This window comes from Apostichopus japonicus, chromosome 16 (genome assembly GCF_037975245.1).
Source record: "Apostichopus japonicus isolate 1M-3 chromosome 16, ASM3797524v1, whole genome shotgun sequence".
Taxonomy (NCBI): domain Eukaryota; kingdom Metazoa; phylum Echinodermata; class Holothuroidea; order Aspidochirotida; family Stichopodidae; genus Apostichopus; species Apostichopus japonicus.
This window is the reverse complement of record NC_092576.1, coordinates 10588611-10603578: the sequence shown is the minus strand read 5'-3', so window position 1 is coordinate 10603578 and position 14968 is coordinate 10588611. Positions and strand designations below refer to the sequence as shown.

Below are 14968 nucleotides of genomic sequence, written 5' to 3'. Positions count from 1 at the left end.
ATATAAAATCAATCAGGCAAGTTTTCTTTGATTAATGTACAACTGTGTGCGAACATTATCGAATTGTAGGTTAAGACGAAAGATGAAATGTTATCATTTCTTATTTTAAATAATATACAGTTTCAAAATAAAACAGACATGCCTCGCTAAGAATTCAAACCTCATGTGACCGTCAATTATCTTTTGTTACATCTTTGCCAAGAAACACATGAGCTAAGCCTGCAGGAATTTAATTATGTTTACAAGTTCGTGGAGAAAGCAACATGGATAACAGTAACTTGTTTTTAATTTGACGTAATTTGAAATGTTGATCCCCGACAACGGTGATACGGACTAAGAGACTGGGGTATAGAGTATGGGAGATGGGGGGGGGGTGGAATGTTTCGATTCAAATTATGTTGCGTATTTTATTTGTCGCATGATTTAAATGATATAAGCACATTAAGCAGAATAAACACTTTGAAACATTTTATAACACTTTAGTCAACTGAATTGAATAAAAATGTTCACATCATTTATTGATGGTCTATACGGAAGAGGCGTTATATGGAAAGTCGCTGAGCGGAAATGACGTTGGTATATCACGCACAGCAAATAGGGAGATTTCTACCGTTTAATTATGGTGACGTAACCAGTATCTTTCTTGATAAACGTTATTCCACTTTTGATGAATTTTTATCTCAACTCTGTCTGCTATTGTTCTAGTGGTTTAACTTTAGACGTCTTATGTAACCGAGATAAGATTTCAGTACTGAAATGTACGTACTTTAGCATTAGCAAGAGTAACGCATGCAGTGTTGCTAAATCGAGTGACACAAAGAGGAACATCCATCTCATTAGATGTTGTTCCTTCATCACACACCTTGACAAACTCTCCAGTCTTCTCATAGTGTACAACCTTCCACTGTTTCTCTACTCCCTCACTGATGTACATTACCAGCCACTGAACACCAGTCCAGATGATATTGATTGGTAGCATACCAGACATAGCTGACGGAAGCCTTAAAGTGCCACACTGCTTGACTGTACCATAATTATCTATCAGTATGACGTCATCAAAATCTCGACCAATGATAGCAAATAAAGTGCCACAGTAAGCAACTCTGGATATAGCATTAAAGCGTACAAAGTCTCGTGTATCTATTTCTCTTATAGCAGATCCGGAGACATTGTACTCTCTAATAGAGTGGTCACAGCTGGTAGAGATGATAAACTCATTGTTAGGATCGTTGTTTGGACAGTGTGCTGTAATACTGGTAATCCAGGAACCTTCAGGTACCTCATCAATCACCAAGGATGAGACTGATTTTACAGAATCATACAGAGAACCATTCCAATGAGGATGTACAATGAAGACAGTATTACCTACAGCAAGCAATGTGTGTAGTTTGCCATCATAATACATATCTACATTCGACATAACTACAGGATCATCGTGATTATTAATCTTCTGCAGATATCTCCAATATTCCTTACTGGAATCTTGATGATCAATACTAATAAGAAGAACGCCCCCATTCGTTTGTCTTGCATCAAATACATGCAATAACTGATTACTAAGCAAGATTACACTTCCTATTAGCGTACTGACTGTAATGCTACAGAATGCTCCATCATTGGGTATCTTCCTGTACAAGAGATCAACAGACCTATTTTTAAGCATCTCCTTCTGTTTCTCTAATTTAACTTTAATCTCAGCCGTCTTCTTCTTGCTCTTGCTTATCTTTTGGATTTCATCAAGAGCATTCTCGTGTGAAATTTTGTGACATACAGTTATTAATGCGAGTTCGTTTTCTAATATCTGCGATTCTTTTTTCTCTTCACAGATCTTCTTTATGTCAGCTAATTCCTTCCCAAGTAATACTTCTGTTTGTAATCGCTTCATACTTTCAACTTTTTCAATGTGTGTCAAATAATCCTTTTGAACTTCTTTACGAGATATTTCACGACAACGCGCCAAGTGCTCTTTCTTTTCTTTCCAAAGCTCCTCTGTCGAGGCGATCCCTGTTTTCAACATATCTAATTCGCTCATAAGCATTTCACGGCGCTGACTTACTTCATTGGACATTTCGTCGAGACTAATGACGTCACAATCGGCATATCGATTATGTGACTTAAAGGCACAGTCTGGACAGATTTTTGAGTCACATGACACACAAAAATACTTCAATGGTAGTTCTTCATGGATGAAACATGTCTCCTGTGCCTTGAGGTGACCTGAACAAAAATGAAACAAATAGTTGTATGTTATTTTAAAGATTTTCTATAGGATTTTACTCTTAAAGACGACTATGATAAGTCAGCAACTCTTCTACCCCAACCTAAAGTCAAAATCCATATTATACTTTAATGATGTTGTCACCAGATATCTTAACTAATCAATTCCTGCAGTGACATGATGAATTTTATTTTAAAGTATAATATGCACTCTAGTTTTTTAAAAAATCATATCGTGGTGCCGGTACAATGTAGGTTGTATATGCTACACTATTTCATAATAAAGGCATCTTATTAATTTCAAGAATACCATCCGCAATGAACGAAGAAATGTTCATTGACGATATGAATCTATGAATTTACTGGGAATTGAAAATGTCTTCGTTTGGCTAATTGCCATCGCCATCGCCATCATAATCATCATCATAATAATAATAATAATAATCAGGCAGTCATTTTTTACTACGCGTCAGTAGTCACAGGTGTGAGAAAAGCCCGCAAGTGCTTATGGATTACAACGTTCACGTCGGGTGGCTTCCGATTCAACATTTTAACTCAAATGTAAATCTTTTTTCAATTTAAAAAGTCATTTGAGATGGGAAAACCGAATGTTGCTCTTAGATGAGAAACCCCCCTAAAATGATTCGGCGGGGGATCGAACACATCATGGGATAATCACATCTGTGGTACCCTATTGCATGTTTTTATATTACTTATTAATAAAATGCCACAGAAATTTGTTCAGGGACAAACGAGGACGGCAAAAATGTGGAAAAGGAAAATAAATCGCTATGATGTAGCGGTATATGATACTGGATAGGTTACTTGCTTTACTAGCACGTTGCTGTCTGCTACTCGGAAGGTTTACCTCAATTAACCCTACCATGTTACTTTGATTCGTATTTGACCCTTCCGCTAAAGTTTCGCGCGTCGTATGAAACTTGATTGTTGTCTAATACAAAACACATCTCCATTTTGGTCCATATATATAGCTATGGGATACCAGCGTATATACCCACACGTACTATGCCGTACTTGTTAGTGTTTGATATCGTTAATATATACAGGGCGGTAGCCACGGGGAGCTTGGTTCCCCAATATTCTTAAATGGCTAAAATTTTATATCGCGCATGCTAATTTGTAAGACAAATGTAGTTAAAATGATGGAATTTATAGTACCATTTTGCACCTCAGTCCCATTAAAGAAATCAAATTTGCTCACAGGGGTGGCTTCCTCCCCACAACGATTGTCACGAATATTTTGTGCCTCAATCTAAACGTTTGAATTCGTACAGACGATAAGGCATGTATGACGTCATGAAAAGTAATATCAATACAGGTGTTAATTAGACTGATCTTTTCTGATACTTAAAGTTGGGGTAAATTTGGTTTGCAATCAATTTATAATAATCATTTATATCAAGAAGTCCTGCTACATGCCTGCCACTTGTTTATAACTTAGTAGCCTACCTGTTAGGTGCGTCTTTCTGTAATTCTTCAACAGATTTGAAGCCTCCAAAAGCCGAAGCTCGTCTAACCAATCGATAAGTACGTTAACATTTTGTTCTTTGAGCAGGCTATGACCTTGCAAAGTAGCGAATAATTCTCTAGCGTTGGTTATAAGCTCTCTCCTGGCAGGACTTATATCTTCACATAGGAAAGCCAAATCCTGGACATTTCTCTCCGTCAAGACATCGGATACTTTCAGAAGAGTGAGTCTGAACGACGACGTAGAACTTGATGACGTCATATCGAAGAAAAGTTAATCCTATTACTGCAATTAAACAAAGTGATTCTCTAATGAGTTGCGTGACAAATGAAATGGCACTCTCCAAAAACTTATTCAAACTGCAAATAATTCCTATCATTGTCCAGTACTTGGAATAAGTTCATTTGATTGTTGAAGTTAACCTTTTCTCGTGCCTTCCCGCACGTTTTGTATGTTAACTTGTTTGTTATATTTCTGTGAAAACAAGGTCAAGGAATTAAGTTTGTCTGTATAACATGAATATCAGTTTCTAGAAGTAGCTATAAATACTTAGAATTTTATTGTAAAAAACAGTAATCTCCAGACATGAACTTATAGGAGGTATCATTGGGTAACATTTTAAACTGTTATCAATTGAAAAACATTACTTGTTTACACGGAAGAGAGCCTCAATGCAATGCAGAGAAGGGTTTAGAATGTTTGAATGTTAAAGCTGTTATCGGATTGTATAATGTTATGACGTCTAAGAAAACCGTTGCGAGCCGGAAATGCGTGTACAAGACTCCGTCTAAAAATTTAAAATATGGAAAACATGCAGTATTGTGTTTATGATTGTATCGACAACCACCAGTTTCCTGACAAATTCGACGAGTCGGAATTGGGGAAAAGGTCGCTTTCGCTATTTTGTTATGTGAATACAATACTAGTCTCTGACTGTCTTTATTCTTCGTGCACAGTTTCAATGTTACATAATTATTAGAACGAGATACAATTCCAACCAAAAGATATGAAAACAAACTAAAAATGTGTCAGTAGAACCGCTGATGACTTAAATATAAAGTTATATAGTAATATTGGCGAACTGTCATGAACAATAGATTTGGTCCAAATATGGATCAAATCGCTGCTCTATTTAACTGTTTAACAAAATGAACCGTTCATTAACCGATATCATGGTTATTCATGAGATATTATAACATTACAGCTCGAAATGTCACCTGACTTTTATCTTTTATTTACAAACAAATTGATAGAAATGATAAAATTAAGTAGTTCTGAGCGCTATATATCGTCCCGTTTTCGCGTAGTGGCGAATGTGCACTTGACTTAAATATTGTTTTTACCTATTTCGAGGGTTAAAAAACGGTTGAGCCGGGTTTGAAGTTCTAAAACTGTGAAGTTTTTTAAATTTGTTCTGACTGATTTTTGACGAATGTCCACCTAAGTCCCACTCTCGTTTTCACATACTGACGAATACTTTAGTCATTCTAACCACTCAGTAACACAATTTGTCTAAGGTCCATGCGTTTTGCACAACGACGAATATTACCCTTTGGAACAAGCCGAACATAACAACCATGTCCACGAACTGCCATTTGAAAACACCCAGGATTATGGGAAGATTTTATCTTTATTATTTCCACCTCGTCTTTTAATTGATTAATGCAGCATTTCATACACGATAGCATAACTCGTGAAAACAGAATGGCCAGTGGGTGAACCATAATATACTTGAATAGTTGCCTAGTGTTATGATTGCAGTTCATTCGATGCTTGTATCTGTTGCACGAGTAGCTATAGACAGTAAACTGGAGTAACGCTATTTATCTCTACTGAATCGGTGTAACAGTGTCGGTACATTTAATTAGAGCTGTGTGTAAATGAGGAAACAGGCGGTGTAAGTCACTGACGGACTTTGATGACAATGGGTGTAACTCGTATAAAAATGATGAATAAATCACTCAAATTTTTAATTGTGACCGTGAAGACTACAATACCTACCCAAGGTTAATTAATTTAAGCAATTTTTGGGGTAAGACTAATTATACCTACGGATTAAAGGGAAGGAATCCCAAACCACCATAATGAACTTATATCACCAAGATGCTTGTGATAATCTTATCCCTAAAATATTTAAGTCCATTATCTTGCACGGTACGTGAGTAAATTGGTTTTTAACAGTCGTGGCATGGAGCTATTTTTTTTTTGGGGGGGGGGGGCTAATGTGTAATGTCATAGTGCCACTTGAGATGGTTGGAGGGGGGGGGGGCGGTGTACTTTAATTATTTTGGTTTCCTGCCTCCTTTCAATGTGAATGTAAACAGTTCACTAAACAAATACCATTGTTATGACAAATTAAAACATGCAAACACCAGCTCATTTCCACTTAAGACTTTCCTCCAGTCTTCAATTTCATATGTAAAGAAACGTTAAAAAATGAAACACTCCCTAAAGAAATACGGTTTCTCTTAGCTATTGGCGACTTTGCTCCTCACGAGCATTACTCTAGCCTAACTTACAGATACCTTTATCTGGCTTAGTAATACCTAGTTACATAGTTGATGGTCACATGATAGTTCTACATGAAACTTTGGAAGGTACTAGAATAGTTTATACTTAAGTAGTTACTGTCTACAAAGGACGAGGGGGGGGGGGGGGCGTTTAGACCGAATTATTTAGAAAATCTTAATAGCAACCTTCAGATTTGACAGAACAGTGGATGCTTTCTTCCATAGGATAAGAAGTTCAGGATCACAGGGGAAGTTATACCAGACCTTTTGGTAAAATAAACCAAGTCAGAATATGGACATACAAACCAAATGAACATCACAAAACTGATACACCATCAGTACTGGTTCCTTACATTGGGATTGTTAACCCATCAGGTTGCTCGATAACAAAGGAGAAGGCACTTGCTGTTCCAGAACGGAAGTATCAAGCCACTCGAAGAATCCATGTATTGCAGATATCAAAGGTTTGATTAATCCATTATATTGTGTCTCATTAAGATTGTAAGGAAAGAATTATAACATTATATATTAATTATAACACAAATAAATAAGCGTTTATTACTATCTTGCCAAATCAATTATGAAGGATCTTTTACGAATTATCAAAGACACATGGCTTTTTCATTGGCTGACACAATTTCTTCAAGGATGGTCCAGACAAGTTATACTGGATAAAGGGTTATCGGCAATGTCGGAAATGAAGGTTGGTGTGCCTGTGGGGTGAGGGTTGGGGGTCCATCATGTACTATATTATTTACTATATATACTGATGAAATTAGGTCAAACTCACATATTTCTGTTACAAAATATGCCGATAATAGTGCTGTATCATGCACAATTTCTAAGAGCTCTGTTGAAACTGACCAATGAAATTTTCAGTGTTCTGTAAATGACAATTTTTTAACATGTGACCGGAAGACTTTATTGCGTAACAACCCAAAATAAAGGTATTATATAGTATCTAGTGTGGCTTACGTTGTTTCTTTCTTTTACCAAAATGCTAAGAAAAATGTTTTCAATACTGTTATTCAATCTGGCACATGTGATATATATATATTGCTTGTCTGGTACCAGTTTATATTGCAAAAAGGCAAAGAAAGAAAAATGAAGTTTCTTAAATAAACATCAGCTATATTTAATTTAGATTACAATATACTTTTTGAAAAAGTAAATGCTGCTGCAAGACAAACGTTTACAAGAATGGTAAATAAGATTTACAGTGATCAGAATCAACCTTTGTATACTGTACTAAAAAGACTCCTGCACAAATCGAGCAGAAATCTAAGGAATCCCCACAAAATACCGAACGTTAGTTTACAGATACTCATTTATTTACCGTGCTACTTTATACATTCCATTCGAGCACTTAGACTGTTTGTTGTAGTCTGTTTGTTATATCGTTTTATGTATTAACTTTTGTACGTGTAGATATATTTTATATGATATCCTATCATCTTGGCATTTTCTCCCCTTTTATATTAGTTATTCTTCGACTGTTTGTTGTGGTCTGTTTGTTATATCGTTGTATGTATTCACTTTTGTATGTGTAAATGTATTTGATATGATATCCTATCATCTTAAAAAAAAAATCACCTTTTATATTAGTTACTCTTCTTGTTGAGGTATTATATGACTCCTCTCTATAAATTTTATATGCATACTGGAATGAAATAAAAAGGAGGAACAACATACTATAGTACAACTTTGAAACACTTGAACAATGGCCCAGTTGTTTCCTTCTTTAAATCTGAGGATTCACACGAGGTTGGGTTGGATGTTATTAATGTGCCTGTAAGCTTAATTAAGTTGTTCGAAAAGCACCGTTAACTCGTTGGCATGGCTGCGACGCAAAGCTGGATTCACGACACGGCCTCTTATATCTTAAAGATTCAAATAGGTGTGTGGTATAATCAAGAATGCACGAAATAGGCAGAACGTATAAAATGCCGACACACTTAATTAATCTATCGTTTTATTTTAGCAAGATCCCACCGCTGACCATTGATAACTTTTCACGTGTTATACATATGCATGAATGCGTGTATGCTGATACAATGGACTTACCCTAATAGCTTATTGACCACGCAAAATTTGGGTAGATAGTTTTACTACGATGGTGGAAAATTACCGGAAAATTAGGTCTATTTTTACCATTTTTGCACAATCTTTTTAGGGTGGATCAGTTGTATTTATGAATTTGAAATATATTGTCAACTGCTTTGGGGGGGGGGGGGGGAGGAAGTCATGAGTGTGAAACAAATGAGAATGAGAGGAATATAAATAATAAAAAACACATTACACTGGAGCAGAAAATGTTGGGTTTTTTCAATTTGAGACTATAAGTCATATATTGTACTTTAATAAGACGATAAAGGCAGATTCCAAACAGTCCTTATGAATTCGTGTCGCCAAATATTGTTATTAATAATATATATCAAAGTGTAAAATGTATGGCATTTTTTTCAAAAAGGAAATGAAAGATGACAATTAACCACATTAATTACAACATGCCAAGATATGATGATACAAAACGCTGAATGAAATCAGAATGGAGTTAACATTATCCATGCACAATAACTGGATGGCTCTGTTGTTTGTACTGAACTTGGTATTTCCAGTTCACGCCATTACCGGGTACTAAACTTTTCTTTTATATTTTGCTAAATGGTACATTATTTTAGTAGTGTGCTACACTTACCTTTCCAGGAATGGAACTTCAAGTTGACGGTTTAGTACTTGGACCCAATGTAATGTAAAATACAAGCAATGTATACTCTATATACTACATACTAGTTTTAAGACGAGGTAACTACCACCCGAACAAACTGTGTAGGCTTTATGTGTATCTTGTGTGTATGGCTAGCTATTTTTCTTTCAATGAACGTCGTGTGTTCATTGATTTTGCTTAAAGTCTTATTGAATATCTGTTTGTAAACTGTTAACCAATCTGACGTTAATCTCCACGATTGTTCCATATAATATAACATATGAGTTTTTATTTTTTTGGTTAAATTTTCTTTAGTTACATCGTCTAATTATACATATTATATATTAAAATCAAATGTTTCAGTTAAATATAGTTGAGTGGTCATTGCATGGCTGGATGACCAATTAGTGTCACCGACGAACGTCTTTTTCTTAAAGAAACTAAAGCGGTATCGGAAATACGTCTAAAAACACGAAGTTGTTAAAGCTAAGCTGGTCTTTCATGCCACATGCATCTATCAGCCTGAGTACTATCGCGGTTAGTTGCTAACTGGAATAGTCAAGAGCTCTGTTTTATTTAACCAGAAAACTGCAAAACATTACTTCACCATTGCATACACTAATCTGTATTACAGGTAAACAGAAAATGAGAAATAACTTCAATTTCAACAAGGTTTAAATGGTTTTAACAAAGTTGTTTTGGTTTAAATTCCCTCTGAGAGTATTTTCGAGTCCTCAAATCATTTTCATTATTATTTCTTTTCTCATCGCGATGTTTATATGGCAATTTTCGGGTGATGTGAGGTGAAAGACAATATTCTCTTATTTACTAAAGGGACAGTCAACTCTTTCACCACTCGTTCCTTAAATATAATATTCGTTTTGACAACGTCATTAAATGGTAAGCATTTGAGGCTTGATATTACAATGGTTGACGTGATTGGACAGTTGTATGAGCTTTTGAACGTTATGTGTATGTTTACAACTAGATATCGATTTCACGTACAATTGAAACGGTTGAAGACCTTGATAAACTATTCTGCTATGTAATATATATCACAAAAAGCCACTCTTACCTTCAATGTGTTCCAGTTGATAAGTTAAACGACCACTCATATATAATTAGAAGCTGTGTCGAATTTACTTGCACTCAGGCAGTTAGAAGATAGCAGTATACCATTTACACATGGTAAAGGGTATGTCGGTACTAGTATAAATAACAGCGCACATTACTTTGATATGGCATACAGTGAGAACTATGTACACCAAATGAACACACTAAATAGACGTGCATACGAAGAAGGAAATAAAGCCGCCCTGGCACGCCATATATGTACAGTGTAGCAGTCATGGGTGGGGTGATATCAAATAAGTTTGGAATACGTTAACAACATAATCACTCATGCGACTATATATATATATATATATATGTATGTATATATATATATATATATATATATATATATATATATATATATATATATATATATATATATATATATATATATATATATATATATAATACGAAATGTTCGTGCAATTGAGAGGAAAGTCACGTGTACCGGAACCTGAATTTTGGGTAACTCGAATTCGAATTCTTGACATCTCTAATTCAATTTTGGATATCTCCAAGTCGAATTCTTGATATCTCGAACTCAAATTCTGATATCTCAAGTATGTTTAAATTATTGATATCTGGTGGAAATTAATGCGAGATATCTTAGAGTGAATTAGAGATATCTTGAAATGAATTAGAGATTCGGTAATTGTTAAATAAATGTTAAAATGGCGTTACATACGCGAGCTCTTGTATTTACACCTTACAGGGACATGTATAAGACTCAGACATAGGCCTATACCTAGCGGATACGAATTCCATACGGGGTACAGAGGAGGGGTGGATTGTGAATTGTGGGGGTGGGGGTGGGGTGGGGGAAGCGACGAGCAGTGGAAGATGCGACTTTCATTTGAAGGGGTATCAAAGTTTCAATATCTTAAAACTTGGATTCTCTGCAGCATGCAAATCCATAGCACAGATTCCATTACTTACATGTTTTTTGTTTTTAACGACAGGACCCTCTTAACTACACCTTTTAATTACACATTTAAATGGCATAAGGGCACTTTTAATGACATATGTAGTAACCAAACATTTTCGTCTTTAACATAAGATCGTAGTGGTGCACTCGGTTTTAGGAAAAATAACAAAACTGAATACAATTTTAAGCTCTCCTTTGTTTTAATATACAATTCTGGATATGTCATGATCATGATAGTACTGTGAAATAAATGTTTCCCTCATTATATTACAGGAATTTGATCCAATGTGATCTCAGATCTGTGATGTCATTAAGACACATCTCCTCAAGAAAGGTTAATCTTCCTTTGCTACGTTTTGAAATGTGATGCATACGAAATGTTTGCTTACTCGTTGGCTCTCTGTCACCAGGGTGGCACACATTACTACCGGATCATTGGTGTAATCTGGTGGCGCTGGGCCGAATTGAAACGATTGGGAGCAATTAATGCCACGCGCGAAAATAACAGCTTTTTCAATATAACCGGAAAGGGGCGAACAGGGGCCAGCCGGTAACCTTAGCCTGATTGTTACAATATTATTTTAATTCAATTTTTTTTGAAAAATGATTTAGTGAACAAATATAAAATAACAAAAATAATAACAAAGACTTTTTCAACGCATTTGCGATTCCCAAATATATTGAACTTTTTAATTACAGTTTGGTCAATCTTAACTAAATTTGTGATAAACAATACCACGAGAAAATAGTTTTCGCCTCTCTTCTTTAGAAATATTGATAAACATGATTTGATTAAATTTCAAATATCTCACAGTAAAAAAAAATTGCTGTTCAAAATGAACTGTTTTATTTTACATGTCAAAGTACAATGGCATGTCATGACAGACGAAAATGAAAAGAAAAGAACAAATGGATGATTTATTACTGTCACACATGATTGGTGGATACAGTACATATGATGTTTCCAAACACAATGCTAATTACAGCAAAGAGAAAAAGTAGAACAAAGGAGACGAAATTTACGAAAGACAGTTATAACAAGGTATTAAAAAGTGTCATGATGTAAGTTTGGTATAAGGAGAAGGAAAATGATTAAAACATTTTGTGAATAAGATATTGACACACATGATTGGTGGATACATTACATACGATATTTCCTAACATGACGTTACTTACAGCAAAAAGAAAAACGTAAACAAAAATAACAAGAGAGATGAAATAAACGAGAAAATAAAGAAGGAAACAGATATCCAAAGAGTGTCATGATGTAAGTTTGGATTAAAGCAGGGGTTCACTAACTGGGGTGCATGAACCCCCAGGGGGTGCGTGAGCCATTCCCAGGGGGTCGTAGGACGTTTCTGAAAGTCAAAATTACAGTACTTTTTGTTGAACTAAAATCTGACATATCATATAACTTAGTAATGTGACAAACTCTTTTCGCGTTCCATCCGATTATGTTGCCATAGTAGTAGCCTACCGTACCGTGCATGTGATAAATAACTGAATTATGAAACAGATACAGGCCGCATGACTTTGGTGAAGTTGGTGTACACATGGCAGTACGTCGTGAAGATAAAGAGCTGATCTGATCTTGAAGTTTCCAAATAAATATTTGTTCATCTCTTGTTTTGTTTTTTAATTTCAATATTACACTATGAACTTGATCTTTTACGAAGCTTTATTATGCTTATTATAGTATAATAATGACTCACATCGTGTCTCGAAAAAGTTGGGGGTTCGTGGACATCTCTGACATCCACAGGGGGTTCGTGGGGGGGGGGACTAAGTTAGGGAAACCCTGGTTTAAAGAGAAAGACATGCTACCAGGACGTGTTTTTCATCCACGAATTCATAAAGTTACAGAATGCATAGAATATAGTAAAACACAATACAGAAAAACAACATTCTGTTTCAATTATAAGTCACAGCATAGACAATATTTGAAGTACAATATGACCTCAAGATAGTGTCAGAGAGGTACATTGGACCGTGACGGTTGTCAGAATGGAAAATTAAAAGGTCATTTTGTCGGAATACTTAGCGATTATTAGTTATATGCATGGTTCACTATTATTGGCTTAGGGACAGTAGATATAATTATACCATAAGCAATAACAAAACCAAGAAAACCAAACAGATAGGGATTTTTTTTGTAAAAGCATATCCTAATAGCATTGAATTTAAAGTGTACTGACTTACGGCCAAATGCTAAAAAGGAAAAATTAGAAAATAAAATCAATCAGGCAAGTCTTCGGGTTATTTTTATTTGATTAATGTACAACTGTGTGCGAACATTATGAGACCCGTTTAATTGTAGGTTAAGACAAAAGAAGAAATGTTATTATTTCTTATTTTAAATACTTTACATTTTTAATATAAAATAGACATGCGGCGCTAAGAATTCAAACCTCACGTGACCGTCAATTATCTCTAAAATTGTTTTTACATCTTTGCCGAGAAACACATGAGCTGAAGCCTGCAGGAATTTATGTTTACAAGTTCGTGGAGAATGTAGCATGGATAACAGTAACTTGTGTTTAATTTGACTTTATTTGAAATGGTGATCTTCGACAACGGTGATACGGAATAAGATAATGGGATATAGAGTACGGGGCGGGGGGGGGGGGGTATGGGTGTGGGGTGGAATTTTCGGTTCAAGTCATGTTGCGTATTTTATTTTTCGCATGAATGAAATGATATAAGCACATTAAGCAACATAAACACTTTTAATCATTTTATAAAACTTAAGTCAACTGAAATAAATACAAATGTACACATAACTCATTGATGTTTTAAACGGAAGAGGCGTTATAGGGAAAGTCGCTGAAGGGAAATGACGTAGGTATATCACGCACAGCAGATAGAGAGATTTCTACTGGTAAATTATGGTGACGTAACCAGTATCTTACTTGATAAACGTTATTCCACTTTTGATGAATGTTTATCTCAACACTGTCTGCTATAATCCAACTAAATTGTTCTAGTGGTTTAACCTAAGATCTCTTCTGTAACCGAGATCAGATTTCAGTGCTGAAATCTACGTACTGTTGCATTAGCAAAAGTAACATATCCAGTGTTCTTCCACCGAGTGACACAAAGAGGAACATCCACCTCATCATATGATGTTCCTTCATCACACACCTTGACAAACTCTCCAGTCTTCTTATAGTTTATAACCTTCCACTCTTTCTCTACTCCCTCACTGATGTACAATACAAGCCACTGAGAACCAGTCCAGATGATATAGATCGGCAACATACCAGACATAGCCGACGGCAGCCTTAAAGTGCCATACTGCTTAACTGTACCATCAGCATCTATCAGTATGACGTCATCAAGACCTCGACCAATGATAGCAAATAAATTACGACAGTAAGCAACTCTGGATATAGCATTAGAGCGTACAAAGTCTCGTGTATCTATTACTCTAAGAGCAGATCCGGAGACATTGTACTCTCGAATAGAGTGGTTACAGCTGGTAGAGATTAAAAACTTACATAGACCTGACTTGTGTGCAATAACACTGGTAATCCATGCACCTTCAGGTACCTCATCAATCACCAAGGATGAGACTGATTTTACAGAATAATACAGAGAACCATTCCGGTGAGGATGTACAATGAAGACAGTATTACCTACAGCAAATAATGAGTGATATTCATTATGATAATACATATCTCTATTCGACATAACTACAGGATCGTCGTGATTATGAATCTTCTCCATGTGTCTCCAATATTCCTTACTGCATTCTTTTGAATCCATACAAGTAAGAAGAACGCCCCCATTCGTTTCTCTTTCATCAAATATATGTAATAACTGATCAGCACGCAAGTTCACACTTCCTATCAGCAAACTGACTGTAATGCTACAGAATGCCCCATCATTGGGTATCTTCCCGTACAAGAGATCAGCAGTTCTATTTTTCAGCATCTCCTTCTGTTTCTCTAATTTAATTTTAATTTCGGCCGTCTTCTTCGTGCTCTTACTTATCTTTTGGATTTCAT

The 14968-nt window shown here is 35.5% G+C and overlaps 1 protein-coding gene across 7 annotated transcripts in view; it reads right to left on the bottom strand.

Annotated features, from left to right (window-relative positions):
• Positions 1-14968, bottom strand: part of LOC139983811 (uncharacterized) — a 58844-nt gene that overhangs the window by 25028 nt on the left and 18848 nt on the right. For 2 of the 7 annotated variants that reach the window (XM_071997596.1, XM_071997598.1), the window contains 2 exons: positions 3688-3991; positions 91-2217 (listed from right to left, as the gene is read on the bottom strand). The exons of 2 other annotated variants lie outside the window; for them this stretch is intronic. In XM_071997596.1, the coding sequence (XP_071853697.1) occupies positions 746-2217; positions 3688-3967 (1752 nt within the window). In that variant the 5' untranslated portion in view covers positions 3968-3991 and the 3' untranslated portion in view covers positions 91-745. Of the gene's footprint in view, positions 1-90; positions 2218-3687; positions 3992-11780 lie in introns of those variants that run through there. 3 more of the 7 variants (XM_071997601.1, XM_071997602.1, XM_071997599.1) reach the window with 2 other exon arrangements.